Below are 16,229 nucleotides of genomic sequence, written 5' to 3'. Positions count from 1 at the left end.
TCCCAGTATTTTATCAGGATCATGCGAACCAATCAGATCTCATCATTCTGACATGGAGGTATGATAACACCTTTAAGACCAGCTGGCCATACACAAACACAAAAGAACACACATACATTATCTTTATTCACAATTCAAATCTTTAACCATCCACCTAGATAAGCTTTCATTCATAATAATCTCATTTACATAATCAGGACCATTTCTAATGCCAGTGTGGCCCAAGCACAATAGTTCATCAACACACACCATCAATTATACATGCTCTAGGTAACAAGTTATAATTCTAACAAGAAGTACTATTGGAATATGTACAACGTAAATTCAGTATTGTACAACTTGTATCACAATACAGGCCATATATCACAGGATACAGTGTGAAATACCAAGTTATCACATACAACTCTTCCTTGCTCATGACAAAAGTGCTTTAAATGTAGCCACAGGCACCTCTCATCATATCAAACCCACATCTCAAAATGCTGACCTCCAAGAGCATTGTACATGACAGACTGTAGTAAGGGGTATTTGAAGCCATTCTGGAGCAAATCTACACCATGCCTTTCAATATATTTCACAACTCTGTTTGAAATTTAGGCAACACAATGAGTAAGGATAAGAATTTATGGATGAACAACTTCTTTATTACAATTAAGGTGTTTCGGTGTAGGTTCTAACACCGTTATCAAGCAAGACAATTGCTTGATAACAGTGTTAGAACCTACACCGAAACGTCACTCTTTATTACAATAAAGAAGTTGTTGATAGTACTTAGTACTCAAACTTCTAAATGCCTATCAAAGAAGTTACCACATGAGTCTGAAGTTCTGATTAAACTAATGCAATCATGAAATTTTCACTCTCAAACACCCCACTCTTTATAAAAATATGTCGTGCAAAGGCATGCACTTTTGTTGACGTCAGAATTTCACATTCCTGTGATTTTATGGTTTATGGATTTGACGAAACGGAGCTAAAATTAAATATGAAAATCACTACGAATAGTTTATTTCTTTTCTTTCCCAAATACACTATCTTAGATAGACAAGAAAACAGAAAAGCTACAACTACAATACATAACCTTTTAGATAATGATTGATCACATGAATTGTATATATTTGGCATTAGACCCCTTCCTCAATGTGTGAAGCCTCTTCTTTGTGTCCCCTCCACAATATTGCTGGAGTATTGCCAAAAGCAGCATCAGTCCCAACACACTCACTCATTACACACCTTATTAATAGAGTGAGTGAGTATGGTTTTACGCCGCTTTTAGCAATATTCCAGCAATATCACAGCGGGGGACACCAGTAATAGGCTTCACACACTTTAACCACTAGGCTACCCGACGGGCCCCTTATTAAGAGAACACTCTCTGTCAAGGTAAAGACATGTTACCATGTAGATATTAAATATCATGCACAGAATTAGCACTTATTTTCTCCTTCTTCACCAACCAGATCCAAGAACTTTATCTCAAATAAACATTTGTAGAATGTCAGCGACACAAATTATTTCAACCTACTGATGATTGGTAAGAAAGCATCTGTAAAACCATCACATGAATACAGAGTGTCCAAGTCCTTGGTACAGAGGAAAGCTGTGTATGGACAGTACTCTTTTTATCTCAGAACTCAACTCCTGTCCATTGGTTCTACCTACTGTGGATCATGAGGATTGGCTGTATGACATACAGTCACAGCTAAACTTTAACCTTTAACTAGAGAAACAGCAAATGCAAAGTTGTTTCATAAAAAACATTTGACAACAGTATATGAAGAGCCATTTCTACATGTAGTGCATTCAAAGCAAATGGGGATGGTGGGGCAGTCTAGTGGTTAAAGCAATCGCTCGTCACACCAAAGGCCTGTGTTCAATTTCCCACATGGGTACAATGTGTGAAGCCCATTTCAGGTGTCCCCCACCGTGATATTGCTGGAATATTGCTAAAAGAAGCATAAAACCATACTCACTCACTCACTCAAAAACAAATGCGGCAACATATTATAATGCTATCAGTCTCCGATTCCTGACTACTGCACATAGTTCCCAGTACTGTTTGTAGGTTGGTTCATCTATACACATCCTGTTCCTCTACCACCTGGGAATACATGTGGCTGCTTTACAGTATAGTTGTAGTTCTAGCCAGAGGGGGGGCACGGGTGGCCCAGTCGTCTAAGGCGCCGCGGTTCGCTGTGCAGAGTTGCGTCCCTTGGGCACGCCAGAAACCTATGATTGTGGGTTCGAATCCCGGTTCGCCCCGATTATGTTTCTAGGTTTGTCGGCACCATACCCGTGCTCGTGGGTTTCACCGAAGTGGTAAACGTCTGAGACCTGCATCACTTCGGGCTTTCCTCCCACATTAAGCTGACACGCCGTGATATAACTGTAATACTGTTAAAAGCGGCGTTAAACCCAACTCACTCACTCACTCACTCTAGCCAGAGGGAAACTAGGAGTACTATGACCATTAAGTGCTAATTACATTGGCAACATATTGTTAATGCAACATTTGCCATCAAATGTGGTCATCTGCTCTACACACTTCATTATCAGGCAATAGTAGGGTTCAAGCAATGTTCATGCACAAAGTAGGGTTCCTTTGACATCTGAGAGTTGTACAGTCTCATTTCATCATAATGGAGGAACAGGGCGTATACAAAACCGAAAAGTATTGATGATGTAGTTCTAGAAATATAGCTGGAACATTATATACACAGCACTGAGGAGCATTATGACTGAGTGAGGCTTTAAGCTGCTTTTAGCAATAATCTAGCAGTATCATGGCAGAAGGCAGCATTAGAAATTGGTGCTAATCCTACAGTCCTTGCCAAACTTCCCAAAAGATATCATAAGGACCAGTAGAAATTTGCCCTTTTCAAGAGTTTTGCTACGTTATCATTATAAGGAATGGTGGACTGAAACTGTTAGTTTCTACCACTGCAGAAGGGCACCAGAAATGGGGCTCACTGTACCCCTTTTCGGAATCAAACCCGGGCCATGACCAGCAAACACTTGAGCCACTGGACCACTCCACCCCCCCCCCAAAGTGAAATGAAACCAACTGCTAGGGCAGTTTGCCTGTACTTGCACCACCATGTTCAGGCCAACAGTGGCAGATGTGGGTCATGTCTCAGCTTCTTAGCATCAACACAGAGATGATATATGCACAGTAAGCACCCATGAGGGGACCAAAAAGCTATGCCATTTAATGAGGTGAATATAATATTGGACAAAAAAGTAACAAAAAGCCTCTCAGAAAAATACACAAAGACTATGATATTATAAATGAAATAGCTCAAATTTAAATAGACATCAGTGACAGTCAGCCTGTAAAAACCTATAGTGTGTTAATGTATCAGGCAGTAAGGTTAAAAAAAAGTCTTTGTTCTCACGTACCGCCAGCATCATAATTAAGTCTTCCTCATGTTTATATTTCCATTTTCAAAAATATAGTATAATCCTAATACTTAAAAACAATGCAATCCAATATAGCACACAGTTACTTCCCTTCACATGCACACTGCTTTACTGTGCATCCCGTGTTATGGTTATGGTGACAATAGGAGTTTGTATGCTTGTTTATGTAGGGAGGCCCTTTCCCAGGTTGATGGTACACAACTGTTTATTTGGTTACATAATAGTTTGAACAAGCAACAACAAAAAACACTGCCCACCCACACTATATTTTCAAAAGTCATTGCCTGAGAACCAATTCTTTTTAACTTTTTTAAGCCAAATCAAGTCAAATAACATTCTCTCTGATGACATCAGTTCAGTGATCTGAACTAGGACTTGACTGCTAGAAAAACAGGGATTCAAGTATCTGCCTCAATACCAAGCCATGTCTTTTCCATGCGTTTCTATGAAGTGACAATGTGAGTTATCTCCCCTGGCAGGGTACACAACTCCTGCAGGACTCTAATCCATCTGAACCTGAACCTTGCTGGAGCACTCAAGTACCCATCAGATCCCCAATCTCAGTTGCAGTCTGGCTTGTCTGTTATGGTCAATGCTGGTGCTGTGTGTGTTCTACGTAGCCAACATGTGTGTCGTATTATCCTGATAGTCCAAAGAATGAAGATGCATAATGTCTCAGGTTATAATGGTAGCGCCTATGTTCTGTAGTTTGTCATACTACCCTGATTGCACATGAAGTAACGATGTGTAATTTCCCCAGTTATAACAGAAGCACCAATGTTTTCACTCCATATCTTCCCCCATGTCGAGGTAGACGTCATATGCCTCGCGGTTACAGTTGCCATCAGATGTAAACACGTACTTGTGGAATGTTCCATCCACACAAACAGCTGAAGATAAACAAAGGCAGATTAATCATCACATTCAACATGTAGATATAACATTTGTACAAATCTAAGTTGTCTTACTAGGAAGATAATGGACTGTAACACAAATATGAAAACCATACAATCTTGATTTAAAGATTAAAAAATTTAAACCCTATGTTTACATATTAGTTGAATGAATAAAATATTTCATAGACAATATGAGTACAATAGTTTGTTATTTAATGCCTCACTCCATCTATATAACAGCAATCTGTCAATAATCAAATCTGGTACAGACAATCCAGTGATCCACAAGATGAGCATCGATCTACACATTTGGGATACGATGACATGCATCATGCAAGTCAATGAGACTGACCACCCGATCCTGTTAGTTGCCTCTTCTGATAAGCATGGGTTGGTGATCTTCGCAGGGGGATAGAGTAAACTCTGCTGCCATTAAAGGCTGCTATATAGAAATATGTGATCCTATTTATTACATGAACACATACACATTTATATCAAGGGACATAACACAATATCCAATATTTCATGTGGAATACTCTAAGGTTCACAGTACTATCTCTTTATTCACTGGGTAGCCTAGTGGTAAAAGCATACGCTCGTCACATCGAAGACCTGGGTTTGATTCCCCATATGGTACAATGTGTAAAGCCCCTTTCCGGTGTCCCCTGCCGTGATATTGCTGGAATAGTGATAAAAGCAGTGTAAAACCATACTCACTTACTCTTTATTAACTTTTCCTTGATTGACATGTTTACATTACCAGTCACATCATCATTTGTGTTCTAGTGAAATAAACATTTTTAATAAACCTTTGTAATAATAACTTAAATGATTTTTGTGACATGCTAATAACAACTGATCAAATGATCCCCAGCAACCCATGCTTAATGTGACTTAATGGACCAGGTGGTCAGACTCTGTGATATGGTTGATTGGGTGGCATTGTTCCCAGTGGCATGGATCATTGCTCATGATGTTAATCACTGGATTGTCTGCTTCAGACTGGATTTTTTACAATCTCTGTTATATAGCTGGAATATTGCTGTGAGCAAGGTTGAAGAACAAACAAACAAACAAACATTGCTATCTAGTTTAATAAATGATAATCAACAGACGAGAAGTGTTTTCGGACAGTGATGCTACCTATAACAGAGCTGGAGGAACCGAAGGCGCAGATACAGGCACACTCCGCAGCAACTGTGAAGCTGGCCAGGCCCCACTGAGATTCCACATAGGGACCAAGGAAACCCATCTTCTTGAATCTGAAACATCACAAAATGGAATCTCAGGAGATCAGAGAGAACTCACTTACGTATGTCTAAGTGGGTAAGGGGGCACTGGTGGCCCAGTTGTCTAAGACGCCACTAATCGCTGTGCAGAGTTGCGTCCTTTGGGCACGCCAGAAACCTATGAGTGTGGGTTGGAATCCCGGTTCGCCCGGATTATGGTTCTAGGTTTGTCAGCACCATACCCGTGCTCGTGGGTTTCACCGAAGTGGGTAAATGAACTTTTAACCCCTTGTCAGAATTACAGCAATAGAATGTTGGCTTCTCTAGATTATTGTATCACTGGCATCGTCGATTATCAGTGTATCACATCTCCTTTCTATCATGCCAAATATCCTGGATCCAGTCACTGCCATAGCCTCGTTTTGAGTCTGTGTCAGTATGGTATTCTCTCTTTCGGACATTAATATTTTGTTCAGTTAAAACAGAACAGAACCTGAACTCACGTTGATGTCCTGTTGAGTTTCGTGTCTTTGACTGCAAATATATGCACAGTGCCCTTGTCACTTGAAGCACACAGGAACGCTGAGTCAGCACTGAAGGAGATGCTATAAACATACATGCACATATTTAAGTGTGTTAAATGTTCCAGCGACTCTCAGTCAGAAAAAAAAGGAAAATATGAAGTTAAGAACAGTCTTTTTTTTCTACTAGCCAATTCAGTTTTTATTTTACTTTCATTCACAATTTCAATTACAATAAAAAATTGGAAGAAGATGACTAAAAATAACCCACTGACTTGTCATTCCAAGAAACATACTTTCTTTCAATTCATGTATTGTTATTTCATATTTAAAAAGATTCCAACATTTTAGTTTTAATTTGACCACAACCCCAAAGACTTGGCAAAAACATTATAAACTTAATGATGATTTAAGACAGAGCCTCAGTTTCCAATGACCAACTCACCAGTAGAGGACTGCTGGGTCTGCCCCTCGTCGCAGCTCAACCACAAGCTTCTTGGTAGCTACGTCAAATACTCGGATCAGGGTCCCCTGAACACATATCACACATACCGGTCAAACAAACATCAGGATATTACTTGTATTGAGGAAACATATACATTTATATTTCATAACTACAGTCACTACGAGTCACAATAGACCAACACAGATTTAAAGGTTATCTCTCCTTAGTGAATTGTTTTGTAAGTTCCAACATTAAGTCCAGGGGATAGATGATCAGGTATTCCTAGATGTGAGTAGAGTCTTTTAAATTTCTTAGTCTCTTTTTCTGAAAAATAATGTAGAAACATGTGGGTGTCCTGATCTCAAGTGGTGACATCAGCTCAGTTTTGGAACGATGTCACATTAAACTAATTGTCACATTGGGAACAATAAACAAATGAACATTTGGCGTCATTTTGGCTGTGGGGTAAGGCTTCAATATCCAACATAGTAACTGACTATGTAGGCGTTCCTATTTAAAAAACAAATTCCTATCTAGGAAAGTGAAGTCGATAAACCAATTAACTGTAGTAAAAAACTGCCGATGGTAATCAAAAACATCCAAATATTTTTTTCCCCTGTTCAATGTGGAAGCCAGAGAAATGAGGAAGAGATATCATTCTTTTCGCGCATGCATGAGATCACGTTAAAAGGCTTGTTTACTTCCAGAAGCTAGGGAAGCATCATATTTATATCTCGTTTTAGTTTACAATACATAATTGAAATGAACTAGCCACCTAAAATGTACTTTTGTTACACTGCCTAATGCAAAAAAAGGTGCATACACTGTTAATTTGCAAAACCGAGATTGTCACATGGCAGTATAGTTTGATATATTTTCTGAAACCTAAAACAAATCTGAAATGCCTTTCTTATCCTATTTCCCCCCCCTCAACATATTTACAAGTATTTTACACCCAGAAATCTGTATCTGTATCTGTATCAAAACGCTTGGCCTTAGTTGAGTCATGACACTAGTGTGATGTGACAGCTTGGCCTTAGTTGAGTCGTGACACTAGTGTGATGTGACAGCTTGGCCTTAGTTGAGCCATGACACTAGTGTGATGTGACAGCTTGGCCTTAGTTGAGTCATGACACTAGTGTGATGTGACAGCTTGGCCTTAGTTGAGTCGTGACACTAGTGTGATGTGACAGCTTAGCCTTAGTTGAGTCGTGACACTAGTGTGATGTGACAGCTTGGCCTTAGTTGAGTCGTGACATTAGTGTGATGTGACAGCTTGGCCTTAGTTGAGTCGTGACACAGGTGTGATGTGACAGCTTGGCCTCAGTTGAGTCATGACACTATTGTGATGTGACAGCGATGCATGCTGACCTTCCGTGAAGCTGTAGCGAGGAGCTTGCCCTTCTGGTCCAGTGCGAGACAGGCCAGCTCACTCTGGTGTGTGTTGATGGTGACAGGGGACACGGTGTGTTCAGGCTGCGTCATCTCCAGGTCCTAGCCACGGAACAGTAAAGGAGTGAATTCAGTTTAGCGCCGGTTTGAGTGGTATTTCCGTTAAATCATGGTGTTGGTTTCTAGCAGGGCTAAGGGACACAACTCACAGCAAACTTAGATGACAGGCATGCAACAGACATTATAATATAACCATAACAATTTGTTATTTCCAAAATTCACAACTTGTATCCAATGAATAATAACATTAGTTTCCACTGTTTCCATTTTGAATAAAAAAATTCTTTGTTATAGCGATTGAAATAACAGTAGGATCTGGACATTCATCAATCACTGCCAGTATGATCCAAGTCAACCAAAAGCCACTAAACGTGTCTGCAAAATCAGACTATGAGATGTTATTCAATCCAACAGGTTGGGGTTCTCATTATATACAGAGAGAACGTCTCAATTCCACAACTGTTTCAACATTCAGACTCGAAATTGTCCCAGGACCGTAAAACATTGGACTTCCGTGTTTGTTATAATAGTTACATCTATCTTGGTTACAGCATCAATTCTGCATACACCTTATACCGCTGTGTATAAGGCAAGTTTTTCGTTCTTAGAATTAGGAGGGTTTCAAGGGGGGGTCGTCTTATAAGGGGGGTTGAAGAGTTTTGATGGGTTTTTTCCCCATCACAAAGACATTACTGTGAGCATGTAACACCGGAAATACCATGTCAACAAATCCCTACTGAAGTATGCAAACTGATCATGTAATCACGATTTTAAAGGCTTGTAAGGGGGATCATGGCGATATATGGTTCTGTGTCCTACATCACCCATAAATATATAGAGCCGCTTTGTGGTGTAGTCAAGCATGGTGTGCTTCCACACAGAGGGAAGTCAGCTATACTCAGACCAGTGAGCGCTCAGCATACATCACACAGACAGCAATGTTTTCTCCTCCTGACAATGTGTTCAACATGTGTCCTAGCCTTGTGGTCATCTGCTCTACACAGGGCCTCAATGGCAGGCAGTGGTAGGTTTAACCCAGATTTCAGGCATGGTCCTTTAGAGTAGGGGCCATGTGACTTCCATGAGTAATAACGGTCTCACTGCATCAGCCTTTTTTAAAATAGACAAATGTCACCACTCTATCCCCAAGCATACATACTCCATAGGGCTGGGACGAGTCCAAATTTACTACCCAGGTACCCGACCCCCTATTACCTGATCCTACCCGGGTACCCGACCCCCTATTACCTGATCCTACCCGGGTACCCACTGTAGGCCTCAAGAGATAGCTACAAAATGTCTGACCGGGAATTGTTTTACGGCAGCCCTGGCAAAAGCCATTGAGATACATGTATCTAACGATCAGATCATGCCTACACTGAAGTTGACTAAAGCTTCATGTTTACTCAAACATATACAAGTCAAAAGGAAAACTTGTAGCGACTTGTAGTGTAACCACTGAGGTATAGTAAGTTTTTGTCATTAAACAATATATCATGTGATGAACCATGGGTCCGGGTTGTCCTGTGGGTACCCGGGTCCTACTCAGGACCCACCCTACCCGAGTACCCGAGTTACCTGTCCCAGCCCTAATACCCAGTATGTATATAGTGGTGACGGAGGAACACAGAGTATCCTGACCAGTGAAGTATGAAGAGTCACAATCTTTAGTACTAAAATCTTCTCCTCATGCCAGACAAGTGACAGGTGAATGGACCCGTGAAGATTCGGGGTAGAATAGGTCTTCAGCAACCCACGCTTGCCTTAAAAGGCGACTATGCTTGTCGTAAGAGGCGACTAACGGGATCGGGTGGTCAGGTTCGCTGACTTGGTAGATGCATGTCATCTATCCCAAATGCGTGGAGCGATGCTCATGATATTAATCACTGGATTGTCTGGTCCAGACTCGATTAATTACAGACCGCCGTCATATAGCTGGAATATTGCTGAGTGCAGAGTTAAACATCAAAAACCAACCAACGAGAGGTAAATGACCTACTTACCACAACCTGCACACTGCCACACTTGTGGCCTGGGAACACCAGCGTCCGACCGAATGGACTCACTTCTACCAATCCTGGTCACAAACATAAACAAATACTATATGATGTTGCACAAGGCAATGAAACAACCATACATGTGTTTAAATCATATTAGATGGGCAGGGCTAAACACAACACCTCAAGGCCCTAGAGGTAACATCAGGTATAACAGTCATCTAGGGATCATGTGTTGCCTATAACTGAGTATCAACATACAACTACAAAGGCTTCAACCTTTAATAAGTCTACTGATATGTTTCACACAAGTGCAAATTTTAATTATCATGGAATAATAGAAGCGTATGTATCAAGTTTGGTAACATATTAACATGATTTACTCTTCAAAAACATGATGGCAGTATAACATGCAATAACTTTTATGAATTTGAGAAAAAAGAAATTCAAGAAATGCCAGATAGAAATATAATTGAACCCACCTCTGGGGTTGTCCCTGGTGTCGAAGGTGTAGAGTTTCTGTGGGTTGTTTGGGAAGGAGAACACATGGACCTGGTTCCTCAGGGCAACGATCAACCTGGAGGAAACACAAAACATCAGTCACAACTTGGGACTCCGACCATTCACCACACTCTGTGATTCAGCATGTCTTAGGGATTGCCTTAAAAGTTAATAATCTCGTTGTAATCTAACTGCAACATCCTACCTATCTTTGTAATCAGACTGCAACAACCTACCTGTCTCTTTGTAATCAGACTGCAACATCATACTTGTCTCTGTAATCAGATCGCTACATCATACCTGTCTCTGTAATCTGACTGCAATAACCTACTTTGTAATCAGACCACAACAACCTACCTATCTCTGTAATCTGACTGCAATAACCTACCCATCTCTGTAATCAGGCGGCAACAACCTACCTGTCTCTTTGTAATCAGACCGCAACAACCTACCAATCTTTATAATCTGACTGCAATAACCTACCCATCTCTGTAATCAGGCTGCAACAACCTACCTGTCTCTGTAATCTGACTACCACAACCTACCTGTCTCTGTAATCAGACTGCAACATACTACCTGTCTCTGTAATCAGACCGCAACAACCTACATATCTCTGTAATCTGACTGCTACAACCTACCTGTCTCTGTAATCAGACTGCAACAACCTACCTGTCTCTGTAATCAGACTGCAACATACTACCTGTCTCTGTAATCAGACCGCAACAACCTACCTGTCTCTGTAATCAGACTGCAGCAACCTACCTGTCTCTGTAATCAGACTGCAGCAACCTACCTGTCTCTGTAATCAGGCTGCAACATACTACCTGTCTCTGTAATCAGACCGCAACAACCTACCTATCTCTGTAATCTGACTGCAACAACCTACCTGTCTCTGTAATCAGGCTGCAACAACCTACCTGTCTCTGTAATCAGACTGCAGCAACCTACCTGTCTCTGTAATCTGACTACCACAACCTACCTGTCTCTGTAATCAGACTGCAACAACCTACCTGTCTCTGTAATCAGACTGCAGCAACCTACCTGTCTCTGTAATCTGACTACCACAAACTACCTGTCTCTGTAATCAGACTGCAACAACCTACCTGTCTCTGTAATCAGACTGCAACAACCTACCTGTCCCTCTGTAATCGGACTGCAACAACAGGTTGGGCAAAGGTGACGTCCATGAGGATCTTCTGTTCTGGGTCTTTCTGAGACTCATCCCACACCAGCACTGACAGAAATACACTCATTTAGTTCAGTCAGAACACCATTCCAGTCATGAGCAAGAAGATACATTGTATCAAAGATCATAATTACCTTTTTGTTGCAATACAATAAAATATGATAAAAACGCATCTATTTCCTGTTAAATATGTTTTTTATTAAGGATTCTTTTCACAAGCCACCTGAAAAAGCAGTAGATATTTAAGGTCATTTGTACCATCCCCGCTCTAAGTTGGCATGTAGGGGTTCATTACAAGTTATCACAAGGAAATAATATACACAGCACAACACCACTTCACTGTAAAGAGCTTGAATAGCAAAGGTTATTGAGATCAGCAAAATGTTAGTTGCCATGACGATGGGTTATAGAATTTCAACCTGCACATATTGGTCGGGGGTTACATGGAAATTTATTAAAATGTCATCGATCAATAAAATTCAAGTATTTTATAGGAGAGGTATAGATAAGATCCTACAAAAGGTAGCTTGGCTTCTGTCATGTTCTCGTGAAAAAACACCAGCGCAGCAATAAGATAAGGGATTCATTTTGTTATCATAACAGCAAATATTAGGTAAATATGTGTTCCCAATGTTGCTTTCCCTTTTCCCTTTTGCTTGATTCTATAATGTTTCAGTGAAACATATGCACTTCCGTCAGCAGGTGAGGCCAGCCCTCACAATATTGTGAAAAAAGAAAATCACAAACCTGCTTTTTCATCAAACTTGGGAAGACTTCCCCCACCAACAAGAGCCAGGACATTTGTCCTGAACAGCATCTCCGCCATGGCCACACTGCCCACACACTCTACCCCTGAAACAAACAGTAAAAGTGTTCTCTACCAGCTTTCACAGCAATCATTTCACTACAAAATCAGGTTAACAGAAGCAAGAAGTTAGTGTTAAATAAATAACAATTTATTTTGTTGATTTGGGTATATTTTGATAATTTCATCAGGTCTTTTGAAAATATCAATAGGTTTCAACTGAAATATTGTATGACCAGATATAATCAGTAAAAGGAAGATATAAGAATGGGCCAGAAATGCTGGGTCAAGGCCATATATCACGAAAAGCTAAGAATATAAGCTGTGATTTGCGCTATTTGAAAAGACTGTGTATTTTACTTCTCAAGTCTGTCTGCAATTTCTTTTGAAGCAGGTATATTACTCTTTCAGGGCAGTCATTCATTTTCACATGATATTGTATCTGCATTGTATTATCATCTCTTCCTGTAAATGTAAGCACCATTGTCTGAATTACAAGCTATACTGATGTTGTAAATACGACTGATTCTTTGTGTAAATCTTTTGTTCCAATATCTGGATTAACTCACAATAATATAGGCACATTGCTTACCTGTAACCATGGTAACCTACCAAGCATAAGAATTGTTGCCATGAATTTATCATTGAGTTCATACATTGCAAGACTTAGTTTTAGTGAAATATTTGTGCATGACAAATAGATCCATCTAGCAAACAGGATCAATTATGATGTGACAAGCAAGTAACATCACATCAACATAATGACACAATGATATCTGTACAAGCCGGCAAACCAAAATGTATGGGTTTTTACAGCCACTGGTCAATCAGTAAGCAAGACTAAGAGTAATAATAATAGTTCATGTGTGGGGTTACCTACCTTGGGACAGCTTCTGGGTGAGAGGGTCCACGTTGTAAATGCGAAGACCTGACTCTGTGGCACATGTGAAGCATCCTGCAAGAAAGAGACACATGTTTACATGTCACAGCCTTCAGCCTCAGAAACACAACATGTGTTTACATGTCACAGCCTACAGCTTCAGAAACAAGACATATGTTTACACATCACAGCGTACAGCATCAGAAACAAAACATGTGTTTACACGTTAGAGCCTACAGCCTCAGAATCAAAACATGTGTTTACATGTCACAGCCTACAGCTTCAGAAACAAGACACATGTTTACATGTCACAGCCTACAGCTTCAGAAACAAGACACATGTTTACATGTCACAGTCTATAGCATCAGAAACAAGACAGACCCATGTTTACACATCATAGCCTACAGCTTCAGAAACAGAACATGTGTTTACACGTCACAGCCTGCACCATCACAAACAAGGCACAGACACTTGTTGACATGTCACAGCCAACACCATCAAAAACAAAACACAGACACATGTTAACACGTCACAGCCTACAGCATCAGAAACAAAACACATATTTACATGTCACAGCCTACACCATCAGAAACAAGGTAAAACCTGGATTTTTTTCCCAAAAAATAAATTTTCTGAAAAAAGCTTGAAAAAATCATTATGCTTCAGACTTTTGAAGAAGAAAAAATTGTCTGCCACAAACAATACATGTTACAAGATGTTTTTTGTGAAAAATATTTAGATTCTGCCAAGGATTAATCAAACCTGCAGTCTCAACTGAATGCAGTTTACTCGCCAACCATAACATCAAGATACAATCCAGATAACCCAGTTAAACAAAAAGTTGGAAATAACAAAAGCGTACGAGGATACGAGTAGTGGCGTTCATAGTTTTTATTAAAAATATGTCTGGGTTTTGCAACTGTACCTAAAAAAATATCCAATCTCTATACAAATCATAGCAAACTTCACATTAAAATATTGTTTATGACTATACCATAGTCCTGGTTAAAGCGCAGACTTAGCACTCCTCTGTTTGACATCTTCATACAGTCAAAAGTGGTTTCCACAGCACAAACTGAAAGAGGAAATGTTTATGCATAAATGAGTGAGTTGAGTTTAAGTCTTCAGTGCTGCCTATGGGTTATACTATAGTGTGATGCAGGTAGAAGACAATTACCACTTTGGTATAACTCATGTATGGTGCTGACAAACCAAGAACCATAATCTGAAACAACTGGACCACCCATGCCGTTCCAATTTACACATGTCAGAGGGGTGCACAAATATGTGATCTTGACTACCAGTTGTAGGACATTCATTTTTGTGGAAGCCTCAGTGGCTGAGTGGGTTAGATCGCTGACTTTGCTGATTAGGTGCCTCACTCTGGCAGTGCGGGTTTGAATCCCGGATGGGACTCAACCCAAAAATGTATGAGAATCTGTACTTTACTCAGAAAGTGTTATACCAAATATTACATTAGTTACATTTGACCACTTTCTAAATGGCATTGTGTGTTCATAGCTTTTGGCCATGGGAGCCGTGCCAATTTACACATGTCAGAGGGGTACACAAAGCATGTGATCTAGACTACCACTTGTCAGACTTTCATTTTTGTGGAAGCCTCGGTGGCTGAGTGGGTTAGATTGCTGACTTTGTGTGCTGACAATTAGGTGCCTCACTCTGGGGTGTGGGTTCAAATCCCAGATGGGACTCAACCCAAAAAAGTGTGAGAATCTGTACTTTACTCAGAATGTGTTATCCCAAATATAACATTTGTTCCATAATACCTAGTTCGACAAAAGGTTGAAACTGGACTTTTCTAGTCAGTTAACCCCTTTGCCTTGGGAAGATGATTTTCTTAGGACAAAAACTTCAATGACATTTTAGCTTGTGAAGCAATCAGTCCATCATATTTGATCCTTGCATAGGCATCGGTCCCATCCAGGTAAATTGGTTTAACTCCCTAATGCATCACTAGTGCTTGATTGTTAAGAATACTACTTTAACAGAAGATGGATTATTCAAAATGATACCTTCTGTTTTTCATAGAAAACAATGGGCAGTTCAGTCAGTGAGTTAATTTGATATAAGACCACTTTATGTGTGTTGAGGTGGGTGGGTGGGGGGTAATTCGATGTGCAGAGTTACATCCCTTGCACACCAGAAACCTATGATTGTGAGTTTGAATTCTTGTTCGCCCAGATTATGTTTCTAGGTTTGTCAGCACCATACTCATGCTCATAGGTCTCAGCAAAGTGGTAAACGTCTAAGATTTGCATCAATTTGGGCTTTCCACCCACATCAAGCTGACACACCGTGATATAACTGGAACACTGTTCCAGCATTTCGATCAGCCCACTTACTCACTAACACCACTTTGAACAGTATTACAATTACATCACTGTGGGTTGAATGTCAGAAGTTCTAAGGCGATTTTGGTGTGGTTCTGACAAACCTATAAGCCATAGAAACTCAATCAGGGCGAATGTGGCATTCGAAGAGGGTTAAGAGTTATCATGGACTGTTTCATCTGAATTATGAGTAAATGGCAGTCAAGAAAGCATGCATTAGCAAATGTTATCACGCTTGAAGATCACGTTAAGAAATGAGAAGTGTTGTTTTCTGAAGAGGCTTACCTGATCACAGTGACATAAGCAACAGAACAGCTGATGTATTCACCAGTGGACACAGTTTAAATGACTTTCAAGTATTCAGATGGTATTGTAAATGGAGTACGTCCGATACCGTCACATACTTAAGAATGTTACAAATGTGTCGATCTTGGACGACACAAGTAACACTGAAAAAGTGAAATTTGTATCAACGCGAGTAGGTTTCCTCAACTTGTTTTTGTTTTCATGACGGTATTTATAAAAGTTAGCACGGGAAATATTTCC

The 16,229-nt window shown here is 40.2% G+C and overlaps 1 protein-coding gene across 1 annotated transcript; it reads right to left on the bottom strand.

The window, feature by feature from the left end:
* Nucleotides 1–127: 127 nt before the first annotated feature.
* On the bottom strand, nucleotides 128–16,185 carry LOC139467961 (WD repeat domain phosphoinositide-interacting protein 4-like). The gene is made up of 12 exons (XM_071249573.1): nucleotides 15,969–16,185; nucleotides 14,327–14,407; nucleotides 13,333–13,407; nucleotides 12,395–12,499; nucleotides 11,596–11,695; nucleotides 10,443–10,537; nucleotides 9,967–10,040; nucleotides 7,883–8,005; nucleotides 6,512–6,597; nucleotides 6,049–6,150; nucleotides 5,460–5,578; nucleotides 128–4,310 (listed from the first exon to the last, which is right to left on the bottom strand). The coding sequence occupies exons 2-12, from the start codon at nucleotides 14,376–14,378 to the stop codon at nucleotides 4,204–4,206; spliced, it is 1,038 nt and encodes a 345-aa protein (XP_071105674.1). The 5' UTR covers nucleotides 14,379–14,407; nucleotides 15,969–16,185; the 3' UTR covers nucleotides 128–4,203.
* Nucleotides 16,186–16,229: the final 44 nt, after the last annotated feature.

This window comes from Haliotis cracherodii, unplaced genomic scaffold (assembly GCF_022045235.1).
Source record: "Haliotis cracherodii isolate W230 unplaced genomic scaffold, xgHalCrac1.p SCAF_2, whole genome shotgun sequence".
In the NCBI taxonomy this organism is placed as follows: domain Eukaryota; kingdom Metazoa; phylum Mollusca; class Gastropoda; order Lepetellida; family Haliotidae; genus Haliotis; species Haliotis cracherodii.
This window is presented reverse-complemented; position numbering and strand designations above follow the sequence as displayed.

What these genes read in the sequence shown, in the direction of transcription:
- LOC139467961 (XM_071249573.1), bottom strand. Translation starts at nt 14,378, where the DNA reads ATGAAGATGTCAAACAGAGGAGTGCTAAGTCTGCGCTTTAACCAGGAC. An exon ending in CACCCAGAAGCTGTCCCAAG is followed by an intron (nt 12,500 to 13,332) that starts GTAGGTAACCCC and finishes TGTTTGTTTCAG; the next exon opens with GGGTAGAGTGTGTGGGCAGT. An exon ending in TTCCTCCAGCTCTGTTATAG is followed by an intron (nt 4,311 to 5,459) that starts GTAGCATCACTG and finishes GTTTATCTTCAG; the next exon opens with CTGTTTGTGTGGATGGAACA.